Source organism: Cricetulus griseus, chromosome 4 (genome assembly GCF_003668045.3).
Source record: "Cricetulus griseus strain 17A/GY chromosome 4, alternate assembly CriGri-PICRH-1.0, whole genome shotgun sequence".
NCBI classification, from domain to species: domain Eukaryota; kingdom Metazoa; phylum Chordata; class Mammalia; order Rodentia; family Cricetidae; genus Cricetulus; species Cricetulus griseus.
The window spans coordinates 228,668,384-228,679,669 of record NC_048597.1 but is presented as its reverse complement, the minus strand read 5'-3'; the positions used below and the strand labels follow the sequence as shown (position 1 = coordinate 228,679,669).

Sequence of the window (11,286 nt, the reverse complement as noted above, 5' to 3'; positions counted from 1 at the left end):
ATTGAAGACTCAGTCTGAAAGGGTCACGAGTCAGCAATAGAAGAGATGACCGTTAGGACCATGGGCACACATTGAAACAATAGGAAGACACCACCTCGTGCCTGTGAACTTTGCAAAACAGGGTAGGGCCAGGGTGTGGCTGAGTCGGTGGAGAATAACTAGCACTTGTGAAGCTCCAGGTTTGATTCCCAACACCACATAAGCCAGGTATGGTGGCTCAAAACTTCAGTCCCAATGCTCAGAAAAAGGAGGCAGGAGGATCAGAAGTTCGTTCAGGTCATCCTTGGTATATAGGGGGCTCAAGTTCAGCCTTAGCCACGTGAGACCCGGAGTCAAAACAATGAAAAGAGTGTCCGTGGCTGCTTCTGGGACCAGGGAGGAGCCAAAGCAGAGGTGAGGGGCTGCAATGGTAGGGGTGTGTTTCTGGGCGCCAGTTGGGATGGGGAGAGTGGGGGAGAAAAGTGTGACATCTGGAAGGGAAAAGCAGTGGGCACCACTCTGACCCCCCGAGTCCCCCCCCGCCCCCCCGCCCCTCCCCCTCCCCTCCCCCGGAACTGTCCTCCACAGAGCCAGGCCGTCTGAGGTGGTTTCCTGGCTGTGGCTTTCCCACAGGAGGCACTGTGAGGAAAGGCTCTCATGAGGACAAGGGACAGCTGCAGGGGGACAGAGGTGCCCCAAAGCCAGCCTCCCCTCCCACCCCAAAAATAGCCTGAGCCCAGAGTATGCGCCTGGGGAAGCGAAGCCAGGATGACGGGGGTTTGGTGAAACAGACCAGGACCACCATGGCCCAGGGGGCTTGTTCCAGGCGTATTTCCAAGGCCCCAGGGATCGGCACAAGGGCCAGAGGCAAGGAACGTGGGGCCAGTCAGAGTGAACTTTCTCACGGGACCGTCCAGCAGGCCTCACAAAGGCCGGGAGCTGTGTCCTGGAGGTGTGCAAGCCGAGGGTCTGGGTGCAAGGCGACCTCAGAACACGCAGTCCCCATCTCCCAGGCACTGTCTTGTCTCAATGCTGGTATCTGAGTGGACATCTGCTCGTCTCCCAGAGCGCCTCCTGTTGTGTCCATCCCCGGGTGAACCAGACGCCAGCCACAGGAAACAGCCCATGCCAGCTCCCGTTTGAAGAGTAAATATTAGTCTTTTCGAGAGCTGCCCGTTCTCTGTCACTTGGCACAGAGGATGTTGAACTTGGGGTGGGGGACCTCTTGGTCTAAATACACGGATGGAGTCTGTGTCCCTCAGTCACTGCTACAAGGGAGAGCTTCAGAAAAAGCCCCACCCACCCTTTCTCCAGGAGCCGTGCCTGGGAAGAAGATGACTCTGAGCCACAAGCCCTACCTTACCCCTTCTCTCATTGCTCAGACACTGTTCAAGTCTGACTTGACTTGACCTTGAGGTATCTGGGTCCCAGTTCTGATTTATGTGAACGTGAAACACTGCTCACCAGTAAGGAGGAATAGCCTGCCCATATCTTGCCATCAGTGCCCAGAGGAGGCCTTGGGAGCACCCTATCTGGCGGCAAACCCGTTTCTTTCCCCTGTGACCATCCTCATTTATCCCCCCATGACCACTCCTGGATAGTCTTAGCTTCGCCCGATCCTCAGTATCTTAGATTTGCACAGGGTGGGTGGTGAGCAAATGTAACGTTAATCTTTGTGGCAATGACTGTATTTGCAATTACCTAGAAGACACGCCTCTGGGTATGACCTCGAGGACATTTGCAGACAGGCTTAACTGACAGAGGGAAGCCCACTGAATGTGGGTGTCTCTATCCCATGGGCTGGGGTTTCAGGCTGAGTAAGAAAGGAGACAGCAAGTTGAACACCGGCACTCATCTCTCTCTGCTTCCCTACTGTGGACACCAGCTTTGTCACCAACTGCACGGCACGCTTCCTTCCGTGACCTCCCGGCATCCCCTAATGCCACGAACCAAAATAACCTCTTCCTCAAGTCCCTCTTGGTATTTTGTTGCAGCAATGAAAACAACAGGGAACTCTGCCGAGTGAATGGGAATGCGTCCCAAAGCCCGAATCCAGCCAGCCACTGCTCTGTTTTGTCCCAGGGAAAGGTGGGGACAAGGCTTCCATCCCCCAAGGACTGCTGGGCAGGGCAGGGAACTCTGACACAGGAGGCCCTGCCTCAGTACCTGGAACATCTTGGCGGGAGAAATAAAAACTGATAAAAGAGGAGCGTGGCCCCCACTCACCACCGAAACAGAAGCCCCCTCCCCCAACTCTTGGTGGCCTTCGGGGACAAATGGAGCTACAGATTGACTAGAAAAGGATTTGAGTGAAGTCGAGGGAAGCCAAGGCAAGAACTCAAGCGGGAACCTGGAGGCAGGAACTGAAACAGACCATGGAGCAATGATACTGACTTATTCCCTGAGTCTACACAACAAGCTTCAGTATATAAGGCACCGCCTGCCCGGGGGTGGCACCACCCAGTGGGCTAGACCCTCCTTCATCAGTTAACAATCAAAGAAACACCCCACAGGCGTGCATGCCTGTAGGCCCATCTGATGGAGGCAGTTCCTCAATTAAAGTTCTCTAGTTTGTGTCAAGTTGAATGCCTCTCTTGATATTCACTAGCCCTCCTGACTGACCTGCGCAGAGGCTGGGGCACTGACAAGATGGCCTCGTGACCTGTTGTGCTCATCCTGGTGATCTAGATTGATTATGTTTCCTGATGAGGCACTTGGGGCATTGACAGGCATCTTACGGTACCTGAGGACGGCCAGCACACTGAGGAGAGCAGCAGAAACACAGGGGTCTATGCGGGCTAGAGTTGCTCGGTTAGCCCTGGGGCATCAGCCTGGCCAAGTCCTTTGTGGAAACCACAGAGGACAGCCTGGAGCAGCCTGGGTCTCTTCAATGTTTCTCCCACTGTGGCACCCTGGGACTCAGGGGTGCTGGGACTCCGGGACTGAGACAGGACTGGCGTGATACAAGGGAGGTGGTTGCCGAGAGTGTGGATCTAAGCAGGTAAACAAAACAGCAGCGTGAGAATCAAGGTAAATAATATTTTAATGCAGTATTTTAAAATATCAAAATTAATGCAAAAATACAGGATGAATGATACATGAAGACAGAATCAGGATTGCTGACTGGGTGGTCTCATCTCGCATCTCCAGATAGGGCACACCCAAACGAACCAATGTTTGGCAATATACAGAATATCTGAGGCATGACTGTGGCATCTGGAGAGCTGGGCTCAACCTCATCCTCCACAATGACTGACTCCCTTCTCTGGATTTTGGTTATCCCATCTGTCTTGTGTGGAGGCTGGGGCATTGCCAAGATGGCCTCCTGATGCACCCCTCTGGCCTGCTGGAGTTACTCTGTGTCTTCAGAGTCAATGACTCCCGGGGCTATTAATATCCTGGCCATCCCTGGCCAGAGCAGGGTGTTTAATGACTGCCAGCTGTGGCTCCACCCCATTCCCCTTCCCCCAGAGAGATAAGAGCCAGTCCTGTTCCCACATGGGGGGAGGGAAGCTACCACTGCTCATTAAAACAAGACCTTGCGTGGCAGCTAGGATGGAGGGGCTGAGTCAGACTGCTCACCCCACTGTGCTCCGAACACCCTGGGGGGGGGGTGCCTGGCAACTTGCTCTTTCACTCACTGTTTCTTCCAAGGGACTGCCTTGGTCTTCCCACCGTCTGTCCCTTTAGGTCATGTTTCCAATAGGTCTCTCCTCAGACACCCTGCAGACATGACAGTCAACATTGTCTCCCCAGCTGACCTCCTCCCCTTCCTGTTGATGTCCTAACATCTTTTACACACACACACACACACACACACACACACACACACACACACACACACACCCTGGGTCCTTCTCTGTATTAACCCCCTTCCATCTCTCCACCTCATCTAACAGACCTTCTCTGTCTCTACTGGCAAAGCACCTCCAACATCTACTCGGCTGGATTCAGGTGTCCCTGACACCTAGACATGTTCCCTTGGGGTCCTAAGACCTCTCCTAGCCCTCAAACACCTCAGTGATGTTCTCCTAGCTGGTGGACCAGCCTCCTGGGACAGGTCGTGCCCCAGAGTGAGAAGACTGCCTGCAAACAGGCCTTTTCCACAGAGTGGACGGAGTGTCCCTGAGGTCAGCTGGTACAGCTTCCTGTCCATACCCATCTGAGTTAACTGGCCTTTGGAGACTGTGGGTAGGGCTCAGTTTGAAGGAGCCACCAGCTGGCCTGGGTATGATCCTTACCACACCCTCTATCTCAGTCTTGGGAGCTCAGAACAGAGGCTTGCTTTCTGTGTTAATTGCCTCCCAGTGAGAGACCCAGTTGACAGAAAGAAGCCTGAGGGTGGTCAAGGTTGATGAAGTCTTTGAAGTGTCCACCAGATGGTGTTAGAATGAGTTGGCCTGGTTTGACAGGTGCCTGGCAGAGCCAGAGAGTAACCTGGGTGTTGGCAGGGGAAGAGGGGACTGGGCTAGCCCTGCCTGTAGTCTCCCCTGCCCCACAGCTGTCACTAAGCTAAGACTGAAACACAAGTTTTCTTAGCCCCGCAACCAAAGCTCTCTTTACCCCAGCACACCCTCCACCAAGCATCTCACCTCCTAACCCTCCTTGAGCAGTGCCCCAACTCTGCCCTTCCTTTCTTGAACCATCTTGGGTCTTACTTTTACACACTCTTTGTCCTCTTGACTGGTAACTGCTCCATGACTTACCCCACGCACAACACACTACTACTGCTGGGGAGATCTGGGGACCTTTCATTTAGGCATGGGGCCCCTTCTGGCATTCACATGCCTCAGAAGGTGATTCTGATCTGTCTTGTCATGGTCCTGAGGGCAGCAGTCTTTGAGGGGGCCTTGCAGGCAGACCTGAGTTTCTGCTAGCCCATCCTGGCCTCTCTGCACCATGCCACGTCTGGCATGTCAAACAAGACAACTCCACATGCTTGCAAAGTGGAACCAAGGAGATGCATTTGCACAAACCCTTGGGAGCTACCTCTCGCTCATCTACCAATGTTACTGGCTTGGCCACACTGCCATGTCTAACCTTTCCGTTAGTCACACAGCCTCTCCCAGCTGACTTGTCCCGGGACATTTGCATTGATCTAATCCTCCTGGTTGGTTCCTAGGCAACAGCAACCTAGCTGTTTGCTGTGTTTTCAGAATAATTGTGAAACCTTGCTGTTTTTCCCTGTCCTATTGGCTGTTCTGACTTGGTCTAAGGCAGAATCTGTCTCCTTCCAGATGGATTTAGGGGATGAGGGTCACAATGGGGCCGGTTACAACCTCTTCAAACTCAGGTGTGAGTCAAAGGCTCTGGGGATAAGTTCTCACCCATGTGGGGCTCCAGTCCAAAGCCAGAAGGGTGTTAGCTTTAGTGAGCCATCTCTCATTGGAGCAAGGTGACACACAGCAGCCAGGGGGAACTAAACCTGTCAGAGCCAATAGTTATTGTCACACAAGCCTGGTGCAGTTCAGAGGGGGACCTGCTGACATCAGCTTGGGTTACAAGCTGTGTGGCTGTAAGGGTGGAGGGAGCCATAGGATGCCTTGACCCCCCCAATGTCAGTGACACACTCAGCCACCTTCCAAGAAGGCAGACGAATTGGGGGATGAGGGCAGTAACATCTCTGTTAATACAACCCCAAGAGATCCCAGCAGGTCACGGTATGTAAAAAGGTAGTCTTTATGTTGGCATTAGTGACAGGAAAAGATGCCTGTTCCCTCTGAGACTCAGTTTCCCTACCTGCGACATCGGGGTGACCTCAGGATGACCTCTGAACCAAGGGGCCTGTGAGCTCATGTCTCTGGCCCTTGCTGCATGTAGATGAGCTCCCACGGTGGGCAGCTCGCTATTGCTTTGGTTGTGCATAAGGCTGGTGACAGACAAAGCCACTTGGTGAGCATTGGCTGGGGCTATCGTCTCCCTTCCCAGTGGAAGGTCCCTGAGCTCCCAGGTCCGTGGATATTCCGACGCTGGGACAATTTTATCCTGAGTGAGGATCACAGCACAGCTGTGGTCCCCAAACCCAAACTCCAGGTCACAACCATATATCTGTCTGAGGTAGAGGAACTCACCCACCCGGAGGACTCCTCAGGGAGGAGTCTCATTGGCAACTCTTAGCCCAAAGCGACTTGAGGGCCACAGTGGAATTCTAGGCACGTACTGGGCAGAACCTTTTTGCCCTCAAGAGTCCCAAAGCTTTGCGAACAGGCGGCTGCTTTCCCGGCGGTGTATGCAGATTCTGTGCGCATGACTGGCAGAGGGGCCTTTGGAGGCGGAGTCTGATGCTGGTCCCTGCCCGCATCCTCCAGGGCTGGACCTCCCTGCTCTCCAGCTCGCACGGATCCAGTCCTGGCTGCAGCAAAAGGAATGTGTCCAGACAGACCACTGCAGACCTCTGCTCCAGGGGCCGGCGTGGGGAGGGTGCGAAGGGGCCTGGCGGCCTCTGGCGGTCAGACTAGGGAGACCTCGGCTTGGAAGCTGGAGGAGCGGCGCGCGCTGGGGCTGACGCGGGTCAGCATGGACACCTGCGTGCTGCACGTGGCGCCGTTGCTGCCTCCCCACGGGTGCTGGGATTTGGAGCTCCAGCCCAGGACGCCCTGCAGATGCCAACGCCGCCACTTCCGCCGCAGCTCCGCCTGCACCTAGGGGTGGAAAAGGGTGACTAGGCCCATACTGTGGCATTCCAGCGCAGGCTTGTTAAACGCTAGCCAGAGATGCTCCCTAGCTTAAACTGAGAGAGGAACCGAGTTGGCCCAGGGTTGGGAGTCAGAGAATCAACCCAGGAGAGCTGGAGAGGGGGAGATGGGATGCAGGTCACGAAATACAGAACAGGGAAGCCAAGGCTGCTGCCTGGAGAGTGTACCCCAATCCTTCATCCAGGCATCCACTTGAGCACATTTTTGTGGCCACAACTACACCTCCCCTCGATGTGTGACCCCGTTTCATCCCACACACACTTAGCTGCAAGTAGTCGCCACCTGGGATGCGCCCAGGAGCCTGGCGCCTAACCCCGCCCGGGGGTTGTTAGTGCAGGCTGTGTCCTCAGGCATGGAGGGCTCTACACCTCAAGAGAACCGCTCTTGAGAGGCGCAAGCTTTGGAGTTTTTTTGGGGGGTGGGGGTGGAGTTTTGAGGCAGGGTTTCTCTGTGGCTTTGGAAGCTGTCCTGGAATTCTGTAGACGAGGCTGACCTCGAACTCACAGAGATCCGCCTGCCTCTGCCTCCCGAGTGCTGGGATTAAAGGCCTTTGCCAGAGCCGAAAGTTTTAAACTATCCTTGCTCTCAGTGGTCACCCTGAGCCTGGGAGTTCTGGTCCCAGGCCACCAAGATCTGGGAGGCGCTTACCTCGCCGTTGAGGAAACAGTAGAGGATGGCCACCACGAAGCCCTGAGGAAGAAGGTGACAAGAGAGCTGAGGCAGAGAGACCCCAGGCTCTCCCAATCCCACCCAACCATGCCCGGTTCCCCACAGCCCCTTTATTCCCCGGCTGAGGAAGGACACTGACCACAAAGTAGGTGCTTAACCAGCACTGTGGCGCAGCCCCAGGTGAATTCCCTAAGCCCACGTTCATACCTGGAAAGACCCCACGACAAGTTCGAAGACCATTTTCACCTCAGCCTTAAAGTTGTCAGGGAAGAAGGCAAACATGACATAGTGAACTCCAAAGAGGGGGATCAGCAGAAGTGTGGACTTGGCCAGCCTCCTGGGGATAGGGAGAGGCTGTGGGTATGTGTCCACACGAGTAGATGGGTGTGTGTGTCCACACGAGTAGATGGGTGTGTGTGTCCACACGTGTAGATGGGTGTGTGTGTGTGTCCACACGTGTAGATGGGTGTGTGTGTGTATCCACACGTGTAGATGGGTGTGTGTGTCCACACGTGTAGATGGGTGTGTGTGTGTGTCCACACGTGTAGATGGGTGTGTGTGTGTCCACACGTGTAGATGGGTGTGTGTGTCCACACGTGTAGATGGGTGTGTGTGTCCACACGTATAGATGGGTGTGTGTGTCCACACGTGTAGATGGGTGTGTGTGTCCACACGTATAGATGGGTGTGTGTGTCCACACGTGTAGATGGGTGTGTGTGTGTGTGTCCACACGTGTAGATGGGTGTGTGTGTGTGTCCACACGTGTAGATGTGTGTGTGTGTGTATCCACACGTGTAGATGGGTGTGTGTGTGTGTCCACACGTGTAGATGGGTGTGTGTGTGTGTCCACACGTGTAGATGGGTGTGTGTGTCCACACGTGTAGATGGGTGTGTGTGTGTGTGTGTCCACACGTGTAGATGGGTGTGTGTGTCCACACGTGTAGATGGGTGTGTGTGTCCACACGTGTAGATGGGTGTGTGTGTGTGTCCACACGTGTAGATGGGTGTGTGTGTCCACACGTGTAGATGGGTGTGTGTGTGTCCACACGTGTAGATGGGTGTGTGTGTCCACACGTGTAGATGGGTGTGGGTAGACCAGATGACCAGTGATCAGTGGCTCCCCCACCCGATGCCATGCCCACATTGACTGCTGTCCCCTGTCAGTGTTCCTGTCCTCTTGTCCCCTACTTCCTTGCCTGGGGAAGCACATGAGAGAATTGAACTCCCTCCATTCTCTCTCTTCTGGAGGAAGGCCACTGAGGATGGAATAGGAAGAGGCAACACTTCCCAGTCTCCCTCTTCCCGGTCAGTCTCCCCTGCCTGAAGCGTGGGGTACTGCATACCCAACACAGCTTATCAGAGACGCTGCCTCCCTGGAAATGCTCTGCGGTGTATCTACAGACACACGCTCCTTTGGGGCATGAGAACTCAGGAATGAAGTCTTCCTAGATGCAGGAAGGTGATGATGAGCACTCAGCTTTAAGCCTGGTCATCTGCTTAAGATGGGCAGATTTGTGGTCACCGCTCTTCTGCTGTGGCCCTGTCTCTGGCATGTGCCACTTTCCCTGAGCCTGCATCCCTCCTCCAGGGTCCAGCTCCAAAGAACCAGCTTGTCTTTCTGCCACCCTGGTGCCAGCAGGGCCAGCATTCCCTCTTGGCACTCATCTGTCCCTCCACGTGTATCCACAGCTGACCCAATAGCTGGTCCAGGAAGTGAGGGCCGTGGTTCCCTGATTCCTGGCCGAGACTAGGTTGGGGGAGGAGGGATGTGGGTAGGATGGGGACACATGTTTGCCCCTGCCTCTCTTGCCTTAGTCCTGAGATCCTACCCCAAGCTCTGTGCAGATGCACCCTGGTTCTTCCCCTCCTCCCTGTGCTTGGCTCCCAGCCACACCTCTTTGGCCATGAACCCATCCCACACTCGGAGGCTGACAGATGGAGGCTTTCTTTAAATTGAAGAGTGGGAACTGACAGCCCCTCCTCAGGAATTGCCAGCTCCAGCTCCCCTTCTGCCTGTGACAGCTGTTCCTCTCCATCTCACCCACACAGACCTGGCCACAGCCAGTTTGGGTTCTGCCCCCCATATTCTAGCCCCCTGCAACTGGACTTTTGGGGAATAAGGGTGCTAAGGTAAAGCACACCTGTGTGTGCAGTATGTCAGTGGACAAGCCCCACAAGTCTCCTTCTGGAAAGGAGAGTGGTGTTCTGCCCACACAGCCTGCTGGGTACAGAATGCTGTCACACCAGCAATGGGAGGAAGCCTCAGCTCAGGCCTGACAGTCACAGGATTCCAGAATAGAATCCCAAATCCAGCAGCTCGTGACTCCCTAGCGGGGAGTCTTCCAACCACAGCTGAGATTCCCCTAACAGAGGCCAGTTTAAGGACACCTAGGATCCCAGGACTGATGGCCCCTGTGGGACTGCCAGGCTTATCTGGCCGGCATGGTGGGTCTTCATCCTCCATTGTCACGGTGAATGTCCTATGGGCCGTTGCATAGGCACCCTGGTCACGTTTTGTGTCTTTCCCTTGCCCATAAGTTCTGATTCCCATAGGAACTCGCTGGTCTCCCCAGTGCCCAGCACAGGTGATAGCTGCTCTCTTTCCAAGCAATGCACTCAGTGACTGTCCTGCAGACACTGTGGCCCCCTGTGAAGTTAACGCCAACTGTCACCTTGACAGGATTTAGAACATGGATGAGTCAAGCCTCTGGGAGTGTCTGAGAGGGGCTTTCTAGGTGGGGCTGAGGTGGGAAGCCCTACTCTGACCACTGGTAGCACCATCCTATGGCTAGGGCCCCAGACTGAATAAAAAGGAGAGAGTGAGCTGTGTACTAACGTCCCCTCTCTCTGCTTTAAGGCTGTGGATGTCATGTGACCAGCTGCCTTACCCTCCGCCGCCATGCCTCTGCCATGATGGACCTGCACCCTTGAACCCTGAGCAAAAGTAGAGCTTTCTTCCTGCAATTGCTGGTCGGGTTTGTTGCAGCAATAAGGAAATCGAACACCACTTGTCTTCCCACCCATAGGGGTATACCCCAAACCTCGGAGGGTGACACAGTGTGCATCTGTCATTTCGAGTGTGACATGGGCTGATGCATGGAGATCTTTTGGCTGGTGCCCAGCACGAAGTCTGCAAGTGAGATTATCATGACTGGGGACCACTGAGCATGGCTGCCTCCTGGTGGAATGGGAGCTCCTGGGAGCATCACCCGCTGGACATCTCTTGTGTCCCCTTCCTTCCCTTACCAGGTACAGGCCAGGGACTGAGCAGTGTGTGAAGAAGGCACAGGTTTTTCACTCCCCTCAAGCTCCCTGGGAGCAGCAGGTTTGAACTTCAAGGACACTGGGTGCAAATGGGAATGGCAGATGCTGGGCACAGAGGGAGGGCAGCATGGTGACAGGCACTGGGCGCTGAGCCTGGCTGTGGATGAGAGTAATGCCTGGCTCTGGGTAAGTCTAGCTGTGTGGAGTGACGTGCAGGGGTGGAGGTCCGGAGCTGGGGTGCTGGGCCGACACTTACGAGTACGGGCTGCTGTCATTCTTCCCAACGTCGGGCGGCCGTAGTTTCTGAACCAGGATTCGGATGATGCAGATGAACAGGATGAAGTTCACCTGTTGAGTGAGGGACCCCAGTGTTGGCCACTTACGGGAGGCTGGGGTGGGCTGCCTTCCCCAGGGCTCTGCCAGCCCCTCCATGGCAGCTCCTCCCTTTGGAGAACATGGCCTGGGGACTCTCCTGAGGTCCCACCCTCCAATTTACTGCTTTAGAGGCAGCACTGGAGGCATGGCAGAAACCTGAGGTTCATTTCTGACCCAAACACCCTTTCCTGTGGTTGGTTGTCTGTCTACTCCGGGCTCAGTGGGGCGGGGCTTACCAAGATGGAGGTGAGGATGGGAGCCTTTATGATCCACCACAGTGAGGAGCTGATGGTGTCCCAGCACC

At 55.0% G+C, this 11,286-nt stretch overlaps 1 protein-coding gene across 2 annotated transcripts in view; it reads right to left on the bottom strand.

The window, feature by feature from the left end:
• Window positions 1–6,428: 6,428 nt before the first annotated feature.
• The window catches only part of Vipr1 (vasoactive intestinal peptide receptor 1), a 28,209-nt gene continuing 23,351 nt past the window's right edge, over window positions 6,429–11,286 (bottom strand). For both annotated transcript variants that reach the window (XM_027415433.2, XM_035444072.1), the window contains 5 exons: window positions 11,219–11,285; window positions 10,864–10,955; window positions 7,551–7,680; window positions 7,323–7,364; window positions 6,429–6,620 (listed from right to left, as the gene is read on the bottom strand). In XM_027415433.2, the coding sequence (XP_027271234.1) occupies window positions 6,429–6,620; window positions 7,323–7,364; window positions 7,551–7,680; window positions 10,864–10,955; window positions 11,219–11,285 (523 nt within the window). The remainder of the gene's footprint in view (window positions 6,621–7,322; window positions 7,365–7,550; window positions 7,681–10,863; window positions 10,956–11,218; window position 11,286) is intronic.